We start from the raw sequence: 15,420 nt of genomic DNA, 5'->3' as shown, positions 1-15,420 counted from the left end.
GGGGTCCCTCACACCCAGCATGGTCCCCAGGCCTGAAGGAGAGTGTCAGGGTCTGGGTGTGAGGCCCAGGCTGCGGCACTTACTGGACCTTGAACTGGACTCACCCTGAACCAGAGTGAGGGAGGCCAGGATGGAGCCCATGCCGGGCTGGGTGGCCTCTCCTGGCTGTCCACCCCTGGGGTGGGCGGTGGCCTCTCCTGGCTGTCCACCCCTGGGGTGGGCGGTGGCCTCTCCTGGCTGTCCACCCCTGGGGTGGGCGGTGGCCTCTCCTGGCTGTTCACCCCTGGGGTGGGCGGTGGCCTCTCCTGGCTGTCCACCCCTGGGGTGGGCGGTGGCTGGGGTCCTGTGGTGAGACCTAGTGCGTGCACTGAAGCGCCCTAGGGAGACACAGCCCAGCTGTCCAGGCCAGCCCCGGGGGCTCCCTTCATGTCCTTTCTGGCCATCCATTAACCTGGGGACAAAGAAGCTGCCCCCCACTGAGCACTGGCTGTCCAGTGAAAGGCTGATTTTGGATCTGGGAGGTGAACAAAGTCTCCACCTGGCTTTTAAAGGCAGGGGATGAAGAAGCGGGGACAGGGTGGGGGAAAGAAGCCTCTGTGGTGGGGGTGCTGGGCCCAGGCCCAGGCGAGCTGGCCGCTGGCCGGACCCTGGAGGCCCTGGGTGGGGCTGCCGCCTGCTCCCAGCCTCCTTAGGCCTCGAAGCTCCCGCTGGACCCTAGTACAGCGTCTCCCGGGTGGCGCTGCTGGAGTAGGCGTGGTTGCTGGACACACTGTTGGGCTTCCTGGAGAAGGTTGGCCTCTTCCTCCCGCGCCGCCATGTGGGACAGAGGCAGGCCAGGGTGGACAGGAAGATCTGACGGAAGTTGGCGGAGACCAGGTTGTAGAGGATGGGGTTGATGGTGGAGCTGACGTAGAAGAGTGCGTTGGTCAGCATGAAGAAGTAGTGGTAGAAGTCGTAGAGGAACCTGGGGGCGAGAGGCGCTCAGACCCCGCCGCCCGCGGGCAAGGCGTGGCCAGCGCAGCCGCGCTGTTCTGCATGGACGCCTGGTCATAGGCCTGGGTCTGGCTCCTGCACTCCTGCCTGGACCTGGCCTCTTCAGGAGGGCTCCGTTTATCCTGGTCCTCACCTCTCCTGCAGCCCACCTGGACTGTCCTGTAGCCCAGCACCCAAGGCCTGGCTGACCCCCGCCTAACTTGCAGCCTGGCCAGGACGGCTCACCTCAGCTCACCTGCCCACCCCCCGGGCGTCTCACTCCCCGCCGGGTGGGAGTTTCAGCAGCCTTTCCCGGGCCTGGCCTCTCCTCCCTGCTCTGTCCCGCCCCAGGCATGCTGACCCAGGGGTGCCCATCAGGCTGAAGGACCTGTCACCAGCAGACCTGGCAGCCCTGACGTGCATGGGACAGTGTACGCTGCAGCGTGGCAGTGGCCTCAGGAAGGCCTGCTGGCGGGTGTGTGGCTCAGGACCTCACCACCGCCGGGTGGGAGGCTCTCTGCACCTTAACTCTCTGTACACGTAGGGAGTATGCCACGCACCTTCTCCTGCATCTGGAGCCCAGAGCGCTGCTGCCTGCCAGATAGCGGGCACCTCGTGTGCCTCCGTGACCAGTCCCTGGAGAACCAGGTGTCGGGATGCCTGCAGGTTTCCCAGGTGACTGGCCTCTGGGAGCTAAGCGTGTCTGCCTCCCCCTGATTCCTGCTCCTGTGTCCACAATTATTAGCTGTGACAAGTCACAGCCCCGACTGTGACTCCATTGGGTCCCTGGGTGCAGCCCAGGTTGTGGTGGCCCAACAGCTGCCCCTTGAGACCTAATGTAAACGTGGCAGGATTCCGCTGCCCCTCTGCCTGACCGCCCTCCATAGCCTCTCCTGCCCAGCCCAGCCCTGCCCTGTGCTGCCCACTCCACCTGCCCCGGGGGTGTCCACTCGGGGCCCAAGCACTCACGGGGTCCACTGCTCATCAGAGACGTAGCAGAACATGAGGCGCCGCACGTGGTAAGGCAGCCAGCAAACCACAAAGGCGATGACCACAGCGCCTGAGGGACAGACCGGGACCTCAGAGATGAAGGAAGACGTCCCAAGCGCACAGAGGGGGACAGGTTCCTAAGCTGCCCGGGCTACCAGAGCGAGCTGTGGGCTCACCGCAATCCCATCAGGTCCAGTCCTGACATCCATGAGGAATCTCAAAGGACCCTGAGGAGCAAGAACAGCCTTGCAAAAGAAGGACGAGCTGGAGACCCTCGTGTTGGCCGCAGAGCCCACCGCGGGCCACCTGCAGGGCACTGACGGATGGCCACCAGCGACATCCCCAGGGCGGCTCTGCGGGGACCGGGTGCCCCTTGCCGCTCCAGCCAGGGCTCCTCTGACGGCAGCCCTCAGACCCCTCCTCAGGACCAGGTCCCCGTCACTCTGCTTCAGTGACCGGGAGACTGAGGTGGGGGCAGTGCCTGCCAGGGACGTAGCGTTTGGAGAAGTCACAGGTGCTGCCTCTGGGCATAGCCTGGGCCCGGGGTGGCCGCTGCCCCCTTGTGAGCCCTGCCCCAGCTCTTGGGCGGGAGGCTCTGGGCTGCGGGGCTGCAGGGCTGGCCTTCAGGTTCCCTGCCAGCCAGGCAGTGGCCGCACTTGGGACTCAACAGGGCAAGTCCCCGGAGACCTGGCCACACCCCAGAACAAATCTGAGGGGCCGGGCCCAGGAAGGAGCTGAGGTTTGGTTTTGGCGAACGGAAACGCGGCCCAGGCACCTGGAATGAGAGTCCTCCTGGACTCCTTCGCCTTACACCTGGAGTCACCCCGAGGTGCAGGGGGCAGGAAGCAGCCCGCCCTCCTCCCAGAACCCCGCCCCGGGGCCTCGGCACTGGCTTTGTTTCCTTCTTCCGGCTCACCTCTGTCTGAAGGTGCCGGGGCACAGCTTGGGTCCCCAGAGCCCTGTCCCCTGGGCGCAGGGCTGGCCTCCACCTCTGCTGCCCTCTTGCCTGTGAGCAAGAGGCCCGCCCCACGGGCTGGTGAGGCGCGAAGGAGAGAAGGCAGGGAGAGCACCGGCCAGGCGTCCGCCCTGGCTTCTGTCCCCTGTCCTCGAGCCCTGCTCCACTCTGGGTCCCACGGCACTGGCCCCACCCCAGGGCCCACGGTCACCTACGTAGGACCCGGACGCCGTGCCGCAGGGCCTGGATCCTGCCGGGCTCGACGGACAGGCTGAAGGTGCTGTGCTGGGCGCCCACCGTGCTCACCCGGCCCTGCTCGGCGGCCTGGCGCACCATAATGGTCAGCTTGTTGGCGATGACGGTGTTCAGGACCGAGATGACCACCATGGGGAACACGAAGGACATGAAGGTGTTGATCTGCAGGGAGCAAGGGAGGGCGTCAGCCTGGGCAGGAGGCCAGCCGGGCCTGCAGCGGGAGGCGCTCCACCCACACAGGCCAGGCGGCCTGGCGCCCCAGTGCCCCGACCCCCAGCCCTCCCCACCTGACCTGGCTCCCAGGCCTGGGCAGGTCACGTCCACAGCTGCAGCCCCACTTATGTGGCTGCTCCACGGAGACAGGTCCACCCTGTGCGCTGACCGCTCACGTCACCCTAGGTGGACCGTCACCCCACCCGCTGCCTCTCAGGCTGGGAGCATCAGCCCCTCTTCCCCGCACCTGGCCCCATCCACACCTCCAACTCCCCCCCAGGGACACCGAGTCCCAGAGACCAAGGACCAGACTCGGCCACCGGCTGAGACTGCCTTCATGGGCACCTGTTTAACTAGTGGCCAGGCCTGTCCAGAGAGGAGAGTGGCCATGCCACCTCCTGAATCGGAGGTGCCACTCGGCACGGGAATAGAGCACACCAGTGGGCGTGCCCCAGTGGGAGTGAGAGGCAGGTGCGGGCCAGCAGTGGCCTCAGTGCCGGGCCTGGTGCCCTTTGTGGAGGACAATCATGGCCACGACCTGTGAAGGAGGGAAGGGAACATGGAGACCCGGAACAGCTGCCCAGAAATGCTGGAAGTTTCTAGAACATGGGCCTCTTGTGCATTGGCCAAAGCCACCCTGAAGGCCCTGTCCCCCCCCGCCCCCCCGGGCAGCTCCAGACCCCACTCAGGAGGGCTTGGCGCCTTCAGGGAGAGGAGGCCTGAGCTCACCCGGGCCCATTGGCTCAAACTGTGCCTGAAGGGGACAAGCTGCTGGGGTGTGGGGGAGTGACCTTCTGACCTGGTGTGTGGACAGTCCTGCTCTCCGCCAGGGGGCTCTGGAGCCTAGGGAGCTGCCCCTGCAGCCTCCCTTCTGGGGCTGGTTGAAGAGGAGCAGGAGGGCGTGGCTGGGTGCCGGTCCCTACTCCTGGTCCCCAGGCAACAGGACACTAACATGACGGTGGCACTGGGCCACAGGGCCCTGGCTCTTTCTGTCTCCTTTCCTGGGGAGCTGCCCACTCTGCATAGGGAAATGGCCACCAGCACGTTTCCGAAGCCCTGGCCTGGCCCTCATCAGACAAGTGACCACCGCGCTGTCATCTCAGCACCGATCACATTAGTCTGATGCAGGACACAGGCTTTGCCCTGGGCTCACTGAACTGGAAACAGCACCTGTGGCTGCAGACTCCATCTTGCAGCCGCTGGGGAGAAGTGCCTAGGAATGAAGCCGGCACTGGGGAGGGAAAACCACTCGTGACACCTGGGAGCCCTGGATCCCACTGTGCCTGCAGCTGTTACTCCTAGACTTGTTTCTTGAACAGAATGAGTCTTCCTTTCCCTGCTGAAGACAGGTTGACTTATTTCCTGGAACTTGTGCCCCTGCTCAGTGATCCAGCTCCAAGAAAGTCCAGGTGGAAAGAAGACTGAAACGGTCATAGCAGAGATCACAGAGGTCTCACACGCACCGGATGTCTCCCCTGGCATTTCCCGCCCCCTTGCCAGGCTCCCTGACTGTTAGTGGGGGCCAACGACAGCTGTCTGTATTCAGGGTACATTTTGACATTTGTGTCTGTGCCAATTACCCGCCACGGCAGGCAGTCATCCCCTTTCTGTGATCAGGCCATCGGACCGGCTCTCTTAGCCCGTGTGCACAATCCCAGATGCATGCACCTTGCAACCCTGAGAGCTTGGACCAACAGACCCGGTACGCAGCCCCAGCCCCCGGTAGCTGCCATCCTGCACGTTTCTGAGACGACTTTTCAAGTGCGGTCACGCAGTCTCTTTCTTGCCATGTCGGCTTCTGTCACTTAGTGTCATGTCCTCCAGATTCACCCACATTGCCCCAAGTGGCAGCATCTCCTTCTTTTTTAGGGCTGAGTAGTGTTCCACCTTTTCTCACCATCACCCCATGTCTTGGCTGTGGTGAACACAGGGGTGGACGTCCCTGCCACAAGTGGATAGCTACTCGACAGTGAGACCACTGGGTCCTAGATTCTGTTCTAAGCTCCTAAGGAATCCCCGTGTTGCTTTCCCTGAAGGCGGTACGCTATACCTTTGTACCAGCACTGTGGTGGCACTCCCCTCTGCACACTCCCGGGGTGGCCACCTGTTCCACGCCCTCACTGTGAGTCACGTCTTGCTGTGGCTTTTGGTCTGCATTTGCCTGATGTATGATGCCGGCTGCCTTTCCTCCTACCTGCTGGCCATCTGGTGTCCTCACGGAGCGTGGCCTCGGGAGTCCTCGCCACGCTGGCTCTCGGCTGAGGAGTGGTGCGGGGTCCTTGCCTGTTTGGAGGTCACCTCGTCAGAGCCACGGCCTGCCTGCGTCTCCTCCCGGGCTGCACACGCCTTCCGCTGCAGTCCTTCCTGTGCTGTGTAGAAACTTTTGAATTTTAGGTGTTCTTACTTATTTTTGCTTTTGTCTCTTATGTTTTTGGTGACACAGCCCAGAAGCCAGGACTGGTGCTGGGGACTCGCGCCTGAGTCTCCTCTGGCACCCGCCTGGCTCCGGGCCTCGCGCTCAGCTCTGTGACCCGCTGCAAGTTCTTTCCCATGTGGCGAGACAGACGGTGGACCCTGTTCTTCTGCACATGGATACCTGTCTTCCCCGCACCACTGACCGCGGGGACCTGGCCGTCGTGCCTTGCTGCCCGCCTCTCTGTCCGCCGACCACAGCGTGGGGCTGGCTCCCCGAGCTCTCGGTCTCTCCTGCGTGGGCTGGTTCTGTGCCAGCGCCACGCTGTGCCACCCAGCCGCTCTGTGGTGTGGTCTGCGACGAGGGCCGTGGGGCCTCGGCTCTGCTCCTCCTCCAGGCTACGTGGGCGGTTCAGGGACCTCCACGGGTCGTTTCTTCATCTCTGTGAAAACTGTGAGTGGGAGTTTGGAGGCTTCGCCCTGATCTGAAGGTTGCCTGGGCATTGAGCAGCGGGATTCCTGCCATCCCGACCCCTTGCCACTGTTCTCGGCTCCTCTGTGTTCGCAGCTGTGCACACCCTTCTCTCCCTGGTCACGCTGCCCCCCGGGGACTTGGTTTTACCTGGTTTGGCAGCTACTGCAAATGGAACTCTCTCCCGATGACTTTCTAGCTGGCTCCCTGGTAGCGCATGGAAACAACTGATTTTTGTGGTGCAACATCACCATCGTGCATCCTTTAACTCTGGCCTGACTTTTCTGGAGGAGTCTTTTGTTCCTGGCAGTGCGGCCATCTTGTCGGAGAGCAGACGATGCCGTCCTTCCTCCCCGGTGGTGGATTTTGTCTCTTGCAGCCCAGAGTGGGGTGGGCGGTCAGTGTGTGAGCGGGCCTCCCTGCTGAGGGAGGAGCTGTGGCTTTCACCCCTGTGGCTTGTCACTCACGGCCTTTACCGTGTGGACTGCACCCAGCCCGCAGGAAGCCCCAGCCTGTCCTCTGGCTAGCTGGGGCCCTGGACAGGTCCTGGGTAGACTCCAGCCTCACGGTCTCCTGAGACTGACAACTAACTACTCCCTCGAGTGCCAAGAGCATGTCTGACCCCCGACACACCAGGGCTGTCCCAGGTGCTGGCACGGGGCAGGCGCGGCCTCAGGGTGGGGAGCGGGCACCGGCCGCTCTGAGCGGTGCCTCTGTCCTCTCCTTCATGGGGACTTTCGGGGGGAGGAGAGAGGTGGAGCGAAAGGGTTAAGTGGTAAAGAGGAGTTCAGGTCAGCTGGAGGGGGTGTGGGTCTGAGCTTGCGGGGCCTCCTTCAGGGGCAGGTCTGTGAGGTCGCCTTCAGCATGCCTGCCCATGGGAGAGGCGTCCAGGCAGGTGGGAGACCTGACACAGCCACAGACGACACGGGGTGGGCGGTCCACTGCCATCGGCCCTCCTCTGCAGACAAGGAACTCCGGCTGGTTTTGCAGGGGGGCCTTTTGCTCTTGCGTGTAGATGGAGAGACAGTCCCACCCGCTGTCTGCCTCGAGGCTCAGCAACCTCCTACGTGAGGGTGAAGTTCCAGACAGGGCTCAGGAGGTTTTCAGGGCCCTGCAGAGGCAGCGGGGGACCAGAGGCCTCCCACATGGGGACAGTCAGGCTGGGACACACTGTGGCCCCAAGAGTAGATGGCCAGCCCCTGCCAGGCTCGCTCGGTGCCCCTCCACATGCAAGTGCAGGGTCTTGCACTGCCCGTTCTCCTCCTCCACCACACTGAGGCCAGGGGGGTCAAGGTGCAGGCTTGGTTCAAGTGGCAGAGCTGGGCGGAACTCACAGGCCACCGTTGAGGCTGGCCAGCCAGCTGTGTCTGTCACACTGTGGGACAGGTGGCTGCGGCTGTGGCTTGGGAAAGAGTGAGCCTGGGCAGGTGCAGTGTGGAGGCTCACCTGTGGCCCTTGGGCACACAGCCTGGCTCTGCAGAGAGCCCACCAGGTCGACGGGTGGGAGGGTGCCAGCGGGAGTCTCGGTTCCTGTGGAGTTGGAGCCCGAGGGAGCTCGATCGGTCCAGGTGGCCTCCACCACATCAGACAGAGGCACAGAGGTGGCTGGGTTGCCTCTCTCAGGCAGTTCCTGTGACAGGTGCCCCAGGGTGAGCAACAGCCCCGTGGTCACACCAGAGTCTCCCAGGCCACCACTCCTTCCTGGACAGGGAGGACATTGGGCAGAAGGAGTCCACGTGCTGCTGGTCTATTCTCACTTGAGAGGTGGGATGCTAGTGTCTGGAGAGCAGGAAGGGGTCGCTCAAGGTGTCACAGGCCAGGATCTCCTAGGAGTGAGATGGTCCAGGTGACTGCCCAGTGCTGGTCCTCCGAGAAGGACTGGGGGTGGGAAGGGAAAGAAAAGCAACCCAGAGAGCCACAGATGCCTGAGGGCAGGGTCCTGTGTGAGTGGGTGTCCAGGGGGAGGACCGAAGGTATAAGAATGACCTTGTTCTAGGTGGCTCAGGAGGGGCCAGCCTGGGACGCTGTGCTGCCCCAGTTTCCGAGCGGACATTTGAGGGGCCGCAGCTCACATTCCGTGCTGCCAGACCAGGAAGCCAGAGTCGTGGGATTCTCAGCCCAGCAGGGGCGCACGGCCTCAGTGGACACTAGCCTCGCAATCAGGACAGGTCAAATCAAGCCTGCCTTGCTGTTCAGTCAGCAGTGACCACAGACCTGGGTCCAGGAGGAGCTGGTGGATGCCTCCAGGAAGGGGTCCCAGGTCTGACCCTCCACTCACAGAAGCCGCTGGCATCTCCGAGCCAGCGTCGGGTGGAGCAGGAGAGGATGCGGCCTCTTACCCAGGGGCCCTGCGGTCCAGGGGCAGCTTCCAGCTCTGCGGCCCGTTTCAACCCATCCACCCCACTGCCGGAGCTCTGGTGCACAGATCCGGGCTCAACAGGGAAATGACGTTTGCATTCCCTAGCTTCCACCTCCATCCATGCTGATACCACACTGTGGTCACCACTGGGGTGGCTGCTGGACCCCCTTAGTGGACATGTGTCAACCCTGTGAGGTAGAAGCTGCCACCCCCTCGGCCGCCTTCCTGGGGACCCAGGAGATGCTCTGCCCGTGGGAGCTGTTACTGCCCTGCTGTGGCCTGCAGGGGCACACCCATCCCTCTTCCCGGGGGGTCCTTCCTGGGCACCTGCCCAGCAGCCTCTACCTACTTCCCTCCTGTCCTCCTCCCCCTCCGACCCACCTGCTGTCCTCCTCCTCCGGTTTGGAATCTCTGGACCAGGGTATCACAGTGCCTGGGCTCCCAGTCTAGAGATGCCCCAGCCCCAGGAGCCTTGGGAGGTCAGCACCATGGACAGGGTCCCTTCGCAAAGGGCAGACTGGCTGGCGGGGGCGGGGAGCTGGCAGGCCTTCCTCCAGGCTGGAGCAGAGAGCAGCCTGGGCCCTCTGCAGGACGGCCCTCCCCACCTCCGCACAGCTGGCGGCCCTGGACGTGGGCTCCCAAGAGCTGGAGCCACAGCGGCCACCATCTGAGCGAGAATTGGCAGAACAGAAAACCCTCGGGAGCCACATCCTGTCTGCTCCTGTCTGTGCTGCTGGCCTGGCACCAGCCTGGCTGCTGGGAGACCACGAGCTCGGCACAGAGGCCTCAATCGGATTAGGGAAATGGCCTTTCCCACAGCCCTGGCCTCCTCCACCTGTGCCGAACCCTCAGCCCTCGGGAAGGGTCTCCCTGGAGGGGAGGGGTGGGTGTGGGGCCTGGAAGAGGCTGGCCAGAGACCTTGACACTGGGTGGAGCAGCAGCCAGGGCGGAAAGTGGCTGTGGGTCTCCCCAGCACCTTCAAGGTGGACCGACGCTGCCCGCACACGGGCGCTTGGCGTCAGCAGGACAGGATGCTCCCAGCCCAGGACAGTGCTCCAGCTGGGGGGGCCGGCTCTGCCCCGGCCCTGGCCCCACCTGTGACCCTCGGCCTGGAGCCGCAGCCGGAAGGAAGCTGCCACCGGCTGTGTCTCTCTGACCAGGGCTCCACGTCCCTCTAGGGTGTCCACTCTCAGCTGGACAGGGCTGGGGTGGGCTGACCACCCTCAGGCTGGCCCGCCCTTTCCCCCAGTGGAGGAGTGCGCCTGGCCTCCCTGTGCCCGCGGCCTCTCCCACGCCCAGCCAGGCTGAGCCTTGTCTGCCTTCCCTCCCTCCCTCGTCCTTTGAACCTCTCGGCACTTGTAGATGGGCAGCACGTCTTTATTTTTGTGTGGGGCCAAGGGTGGAGCCCAGGCCTCACACGTGCCAGGGCAGCACTTGTCTGCTGGGCTGCAGCCCCAGCCCTGTCCATATTTTTTAACTCTTGGGCATCAATTTGAGTTTGAAGGATTAAAAGTGGGGTGACTCACTCAGTGTGGGGGTGCGGAGCCACGCCCCGAGCCCAGGAAGAAGCTGAACCACCCGAGCCCTGCTGAGGCTCCCTGCTCCCCGCCAGGAGGGCCCGCCGTGGGGCCGAGGGCTTCCCGGAGTGGCGCCAAGTCCTCAGCTGGGATGGGGAGGCGGGACTTCACTGTGCATGTCACATACACATTTGGAAAAGGACAGGGATATGGCTGCCCACTCCGGCCACCCACAGCTGGTGGCTGGGGTTCTCTGGCTCTCGTGGCCACTGGCAGCTGAACCACCAGCCCCACAGTTTTGAGTGTTTTCTTGCCACGTAGTTGTGTGGGCAGCAAATATCCTGTTCCTCCCAATGTCTAATTGCCTTCCACTGGCCAAGCTGGTCCCTGTGCTCCCCGTGGACATCTGGCTCCCCCAGCCTCTCCGTGCCTTTCAATGGAATTAGCCCTCCGTCCTGCTTAGGTGAATCTGATTAGGGTGGACACAGAGCCAAGTGTCCTCTCCTGCCGGAAGAGGCTTTGGGGTGGCTGGTGGATAGGGAGGGCTGGGAGTGGGCACCCACATCCCGCAGAGCCCTCGGTGCAGGGGTGCTGGATCCAACTCAGACAAAACTGGGCCCCGTCTCTCCCCAAGATGACCAGGCATGGGGTCTCCCCTGTCCTCCGTCCCCTGGGCTGTAGGAAGGTGCCCCGAGAGCAACCAGGAGCCAGGGCACTACCCCCACACAGGCCCCGCTGGCTGCGGGAAGCCCCCGGGGCACGTGGCCCAGAGGGGCTGCAGGGTGCTCTCCCAGTTCAAGGCAGCCTCCCTCACCTCATGCTGACCGTCCCACCTGGTAGCTGGCATCTCCTCCCATGGAAATGCCCCACAGAGACCCTTCCCCTGGTGGGCAAACTCCTTCCCGCAGGCACGTGGCTCCTGATTTCCACTGAGCGTCACCAGCTGCCAGGCACCCCTGCCAGACGACCTCGTCAGCCATGTCCCAGGAGTGCGCACGATGAGACCTGTTCCCCTCAGTGGGACTCAGAGTCGCGCTGTGCTCCCAGCCGCGCTCACAGGGATCTACCTGCAGAGCGGCAGGAGAGAGGACCACGGCACCTCCCCCTGTAGCCAAGGTGGGTGCTGCCCCCGCTGATGGGTGAGAGCCTCAGGCGCAAAGGGTTCCGCAGCCCTCGACTGTGCTGACCCTCAGCCTGGACACCGCCTGCCTCCAGGGAAGCTCTGCTCCAGGTGAGAGGTGGCCTGGCTCACCTACTAGGGTCCTTCAGGGTGACCAGGCCCTGGCCTGCCACTACGGCCGCGCACACAGGGAGATGATTCTGCTTTGGTGCCTTTGAAATGGCCACTCGTAGGCTCTTGAAGGCCTTGCTCTACAATTTCTCCCAGGCCACAGCGGCCATAGAGCACTTGGGCTGCGTCTTCAGGACGTCCATGGGGTAGGGGGTGGTCAGTGCAGCCATTCTCCTGGAGAACTTATGTTGGCACACGTGTGTCCCTGCGTGTGACTGTGTACATGCAGGTCTCTGTGGTCCCGGGTGCCCAGGGCTATGTGTGCCCAGGTGTGTCTGTCTCTGCACATGTGTGGGTCTGTGTGTGACTGTGTACATGTGGGTCTCCGTGGTCCCCGGGTGCCCAAGTCTAGGTGTGCCCAGGTGTGTCTGTCTCTGCACACATGTGTCCCTGCATGTGACTGTGTACATGCAGGTCTCTGTGGTCCCGGGTGCCCAGGGCTATATGTGCCCAGGTGTGTCTGTCTCTGCACACATGTGTCCCTGCATGTGACTGTGTACATGCAGGTGTCTGTGGTCCCCGGGTACCTAGGTGTGTCTGTCTGTGCACACGTGTGTGCCTGTGTGTGTGAGCCCCCATTTTCACCCCTGATTTGCTGTTGACACACCCAGGCCGTGTAGGCCACTCTGATATGTAAACACCTGGTGGCTGCCTGATCCGAGTGGCCCTGAGAGCAGGGTCCCCCAGGTAGCTCTGGAGGACGTCTGGTTCAGCACCTGCTGCCTAGTGTGGTCCTGGCCCGAGCCCACACGCCCTCTGATGGGGTCTTGGGTGGTCCCCTGGGATCTGCCTGCCAGGCCCCTGCAGATGTTGCCATGGGAAGGGGCCTTGGGCTGAGTCTGACCTGCAATAGCCAGGGCCCCTTATTCCTGCTCCCCCAACCTTGGCCACCTGGCCGGGCGAGCTGTCCCAGAGATTCCGAGTGCAAACTGCGGTCTGAGCCAGGAGAGGGCTTTGACCCTCAGCTTTCCGAACACAGGCCGTCATACGCCTTCCAGCCAATTGTGTCCCAGGGTTCGGCAAGGCTCCGACTCCTCGCTCCCAGGGCCTCCCCGCACCAAGTGCAGTGTCCTAGACCCGGGCTCTCATCTGGCTCCACCTGGGCTGGGCCCGGGCAGAGCAGCCCCGTGGCCCCCAGCCACCCGCCCAGCACCTGCACACCCCAGGTTCTAGCCCAGGCTCCACACTGATGGAAAAGTCGCAGAATGACCTTCCCACTGAGCTGGCAGCCCAGTGGGTAACCAACACACACTGGCTCCTACATGAGGGAAGAAATGAGCAGATTTAGCTGGTGGTCACCTCCTGTGGACAAGACTGCAGCGTCGGGAACGCCTGAAGACGGAATTCAGGCCTGGGGTTCCGACCAGCAGACCCTCTGCAGCAGACTTGAGGCCGAGACTGATCTCTTCCCCTGGTCACCGTGGGCCTTCAGGCTGGGGCCTCCCCCGGCAGCGTCCTTCCGCCCTGAAGGCTGATTAATCCGTCCTCTACCCTCCATTCCTCCAGCCGCGGGTGGTGGCTTACCTCCGGGCACACGTGGGCTTGGTCCCCACGTCAGCCACCTGCAGCGGCCTTGCGGCCTCGGGGCCTCACAGTGGGTGGGGGCTGCCCCTGCCCTCTGCCCTCCAGGGGTCTTGGCGCACCCTGCAGAGCAGCTGGAGGAGGCTGTTCCCTGCGCGGAGACCACTTCCCTCTGCCTCCTCCCCACCCACCAGAGGAACCTCTCCCCCTCCTGATAATGTGTTTGTCACAGAGACATAATTGGCTCATTTGTAAGACCCAGCGCCCGGAGGCTGTTCACTGGGGGTTTTTGTGGCAGAGACGCAATCTCAAAAATCTCAGCTAAATGCCACCAGGCTTTGAGGGAAGCAAACGAGGCATTCATCTTCTTCCCCGCCAGCCTTCCACGTACTCGCGGCCCGTCTGCCTCCTCTGCGGTCAGGCAGGCTGAATGGCTGTGAGTGGGGCTGGCCAGGCCGCCGGGCTGTTTGTCACCATCAGACAGGGACAGACTGACCTGTGGTACCACCTCCTCTGGGGGTCTGCTTCAGAGGAACCAGCAGGCCAGGTGGTGACCCGTGCACCCGGATAAAGGGCTGCCCGAGTCTGGCCGGAGCCGGTGGAGCAGGAGGGCCGGCTCCTTCCCCTGTGCACCTGCACGGTCCTTCTCAGTTGCTGCCCCAGGGCCGTCTGGGGACAGGCTGTGTTCATGTCACTCAACACAGGTGCTTGGCCCTGGAGAGGCGTGCCCATTAGGAGGGCGTCCTGCCTTGAGGTGGGCCTGGGCTGGAGGAGTGGAGGGTCGAGGGTGTATTACCAGCCTTCAGGGCAGACGGATGCTGCTGGGGAGCCCAGCCTGAAGGCCAAGGTGTCCAGTGGAAACTTCGCAGGCACAAGAGCAGGAGGCAGGCTGCACGGAGGGCAAGCAAGCAGCTGTCCACAAGAGCAGGAGGAACTGGTGGACATGGTCCTGATGACGTATCTTATTTTACTCAGTAGACAGGTCTTCTTGTTCCAACCTGCAGAAGTCTTACGAGGTACCTGCATCATGCCTTTCGGGCTGACTTTTGGAAGTCACGTGTGCTTTATTTTTAAGTGCATCTCCACTCAGACTAGTGGCCATTGTGGACAGGGCAGCTCTGGGGGCTCCTGGAAGCCTTGCAGAATGATTTCAAGGTGGTGTCCACCCTGCAGCTCCGTGGCAGCACTTGGCCTTGGTGTGTGGTGATTTGGCCTCTACCCTAGAGACCGGTCAGTGGAGACTTGGGGCCTCAGGGTCACCCTTGATTTTTTTTTTTAATTTTTCAGTTTTATGTGAACACAATATATATATATATAAATAAATGTGGTGCTGAGGATCGAACTCAGTGCCTCATGCATGCCAGGCGAGTGTGCTACCACTTGAGCCACATCCCCAGCCCCCACCCTTGATTCTTATATACGGGTACAGAGTGCGTAGACTCTGCACAAGGTCAAGGTGAGCTACTCGTTCTAAACACTGGCTGAAGAAGTGCCCCTCAGCCCCAGGGCTCAGCTTCCTCCATCTGCCTGCAGGTGAGTCGGGCTGGCCACACCCAGGACTTCATGGGTCTTCTTTGCAGAGAAAGGGACACCAGAGTCTTCTGACCTCCATCTCGCCACCTCCACCAGCCCTCTCACACCCTCCTCTTTTCTGCCTTCTTCCACCAGCCTCAAAAATGGACCCCAGTTAGGCCGAGATCTGATGCAGGGCAGGTGGCCAGGTGCCTGCGATTGGTGGCCTAGACTGGGGTCAGCTGTGGGCCTGGAAAGGGCTTCCCTGACCACTGCAGCCTCCTCAACATGGGGAAGGGACTGCGAAGAGCCCCAGGCTCTGGCTAGACTGACAACTCCAAACCTTCCCACCGGGTGACGAGGTGACCAAATGGCATACGCATTCCCGACAGACCTTTTGGCAAGCTAGGAAGAGAACAACTTTCCGAACCTGGTGAAGGACATCCGCAGAACCCCACAGCTGTGGTCTCACCAACAGTGAGCAACCCAAAGCTTCCCACTAGAGTCAGAAACAAGGTTCGGAGATCCCCTAGCACTGCCCTGCTCAACCTCGTACCAGAAGTCCTGCGCAGCAAGATAGGAAGAGAGAGGGAAGTGAAAGGTACGTGCATGTCTTAGGAAGGAAGAAAAACTGTTTGCAGATGACCAGAGAATGTATGCAGAAAGTACTAGAGAATGAACAAACTCTTGGAGCCAATAAACAATATTACCCAACTTGCAGGATATAAGGTCAACATACAAGTCGACTGCTTTCCTATATACCATCAATAAACAATTAGAATTTGAAACTTAAAACAGAATGCCACTTATAACAGCACCAAAAAGATAAAATACTTTAGGTGGAAATCTAACAAGATATGTACAGAATCTAGAAGGAAAACTACAAAATTCTGATGCTTAGATCAAGAATCTAAATAAATGAACAGATGATCCATGTTCATGGATAGGATG

General features: G+C 61.9%; 1 protein-coding gene across 1 annotated transcript in view; it reads right to left on the bottom strand.

Annotated features, from left to right (window-relative positions):
* Window positions 1-714: 714 nt before the first annotated feature.
* The window catches only part of Ntsr1 (neurotensin receptor 1), a 33,190-nt gene continuing 18,484 nt past the window's right edge, over window positions 715-15,420 (bottom strand). The window contains exons 2-4 of the mRNA XM_026407851.2: window positions 3,133-3,334; window positions 1,942-2,032; window positions 715-964 (exon numbers count right to left, since the gene is read on the bottom strand). Coding sequence (XP_026263636.2) covers window positions 715-964; window positions 1,942-2,032; window positions 3,133-3,334 — 543 coding nt within the window. The remainder of the gene's footprint in view (window positions 965-1,941; window positions 2,033-3,132; window positions 3,335-15,420) is intronic.

Source organism: Urocitellus parryii, chromosome 6 (genome assembly GCF_045843805.1).
Source record: "Urocitellus parryii isolate mUroPar1 chromosome 6, mUroPar1.hap1, whole genome shotgun sequence".
In the NCBI taxonomy this organism is placed as follows: domain Eukaryota; kingdom Metazoa; phylum Chordata; class Mammalia; order Rodentia; family Sciuridae; genus Urocitellus; species Urocitellus parryii.
The sequence above is the reverse complement of the archived record's forward strand: the minus strand, read 5'-3'. Positions and strand labels throughout refer to the sequence as shown.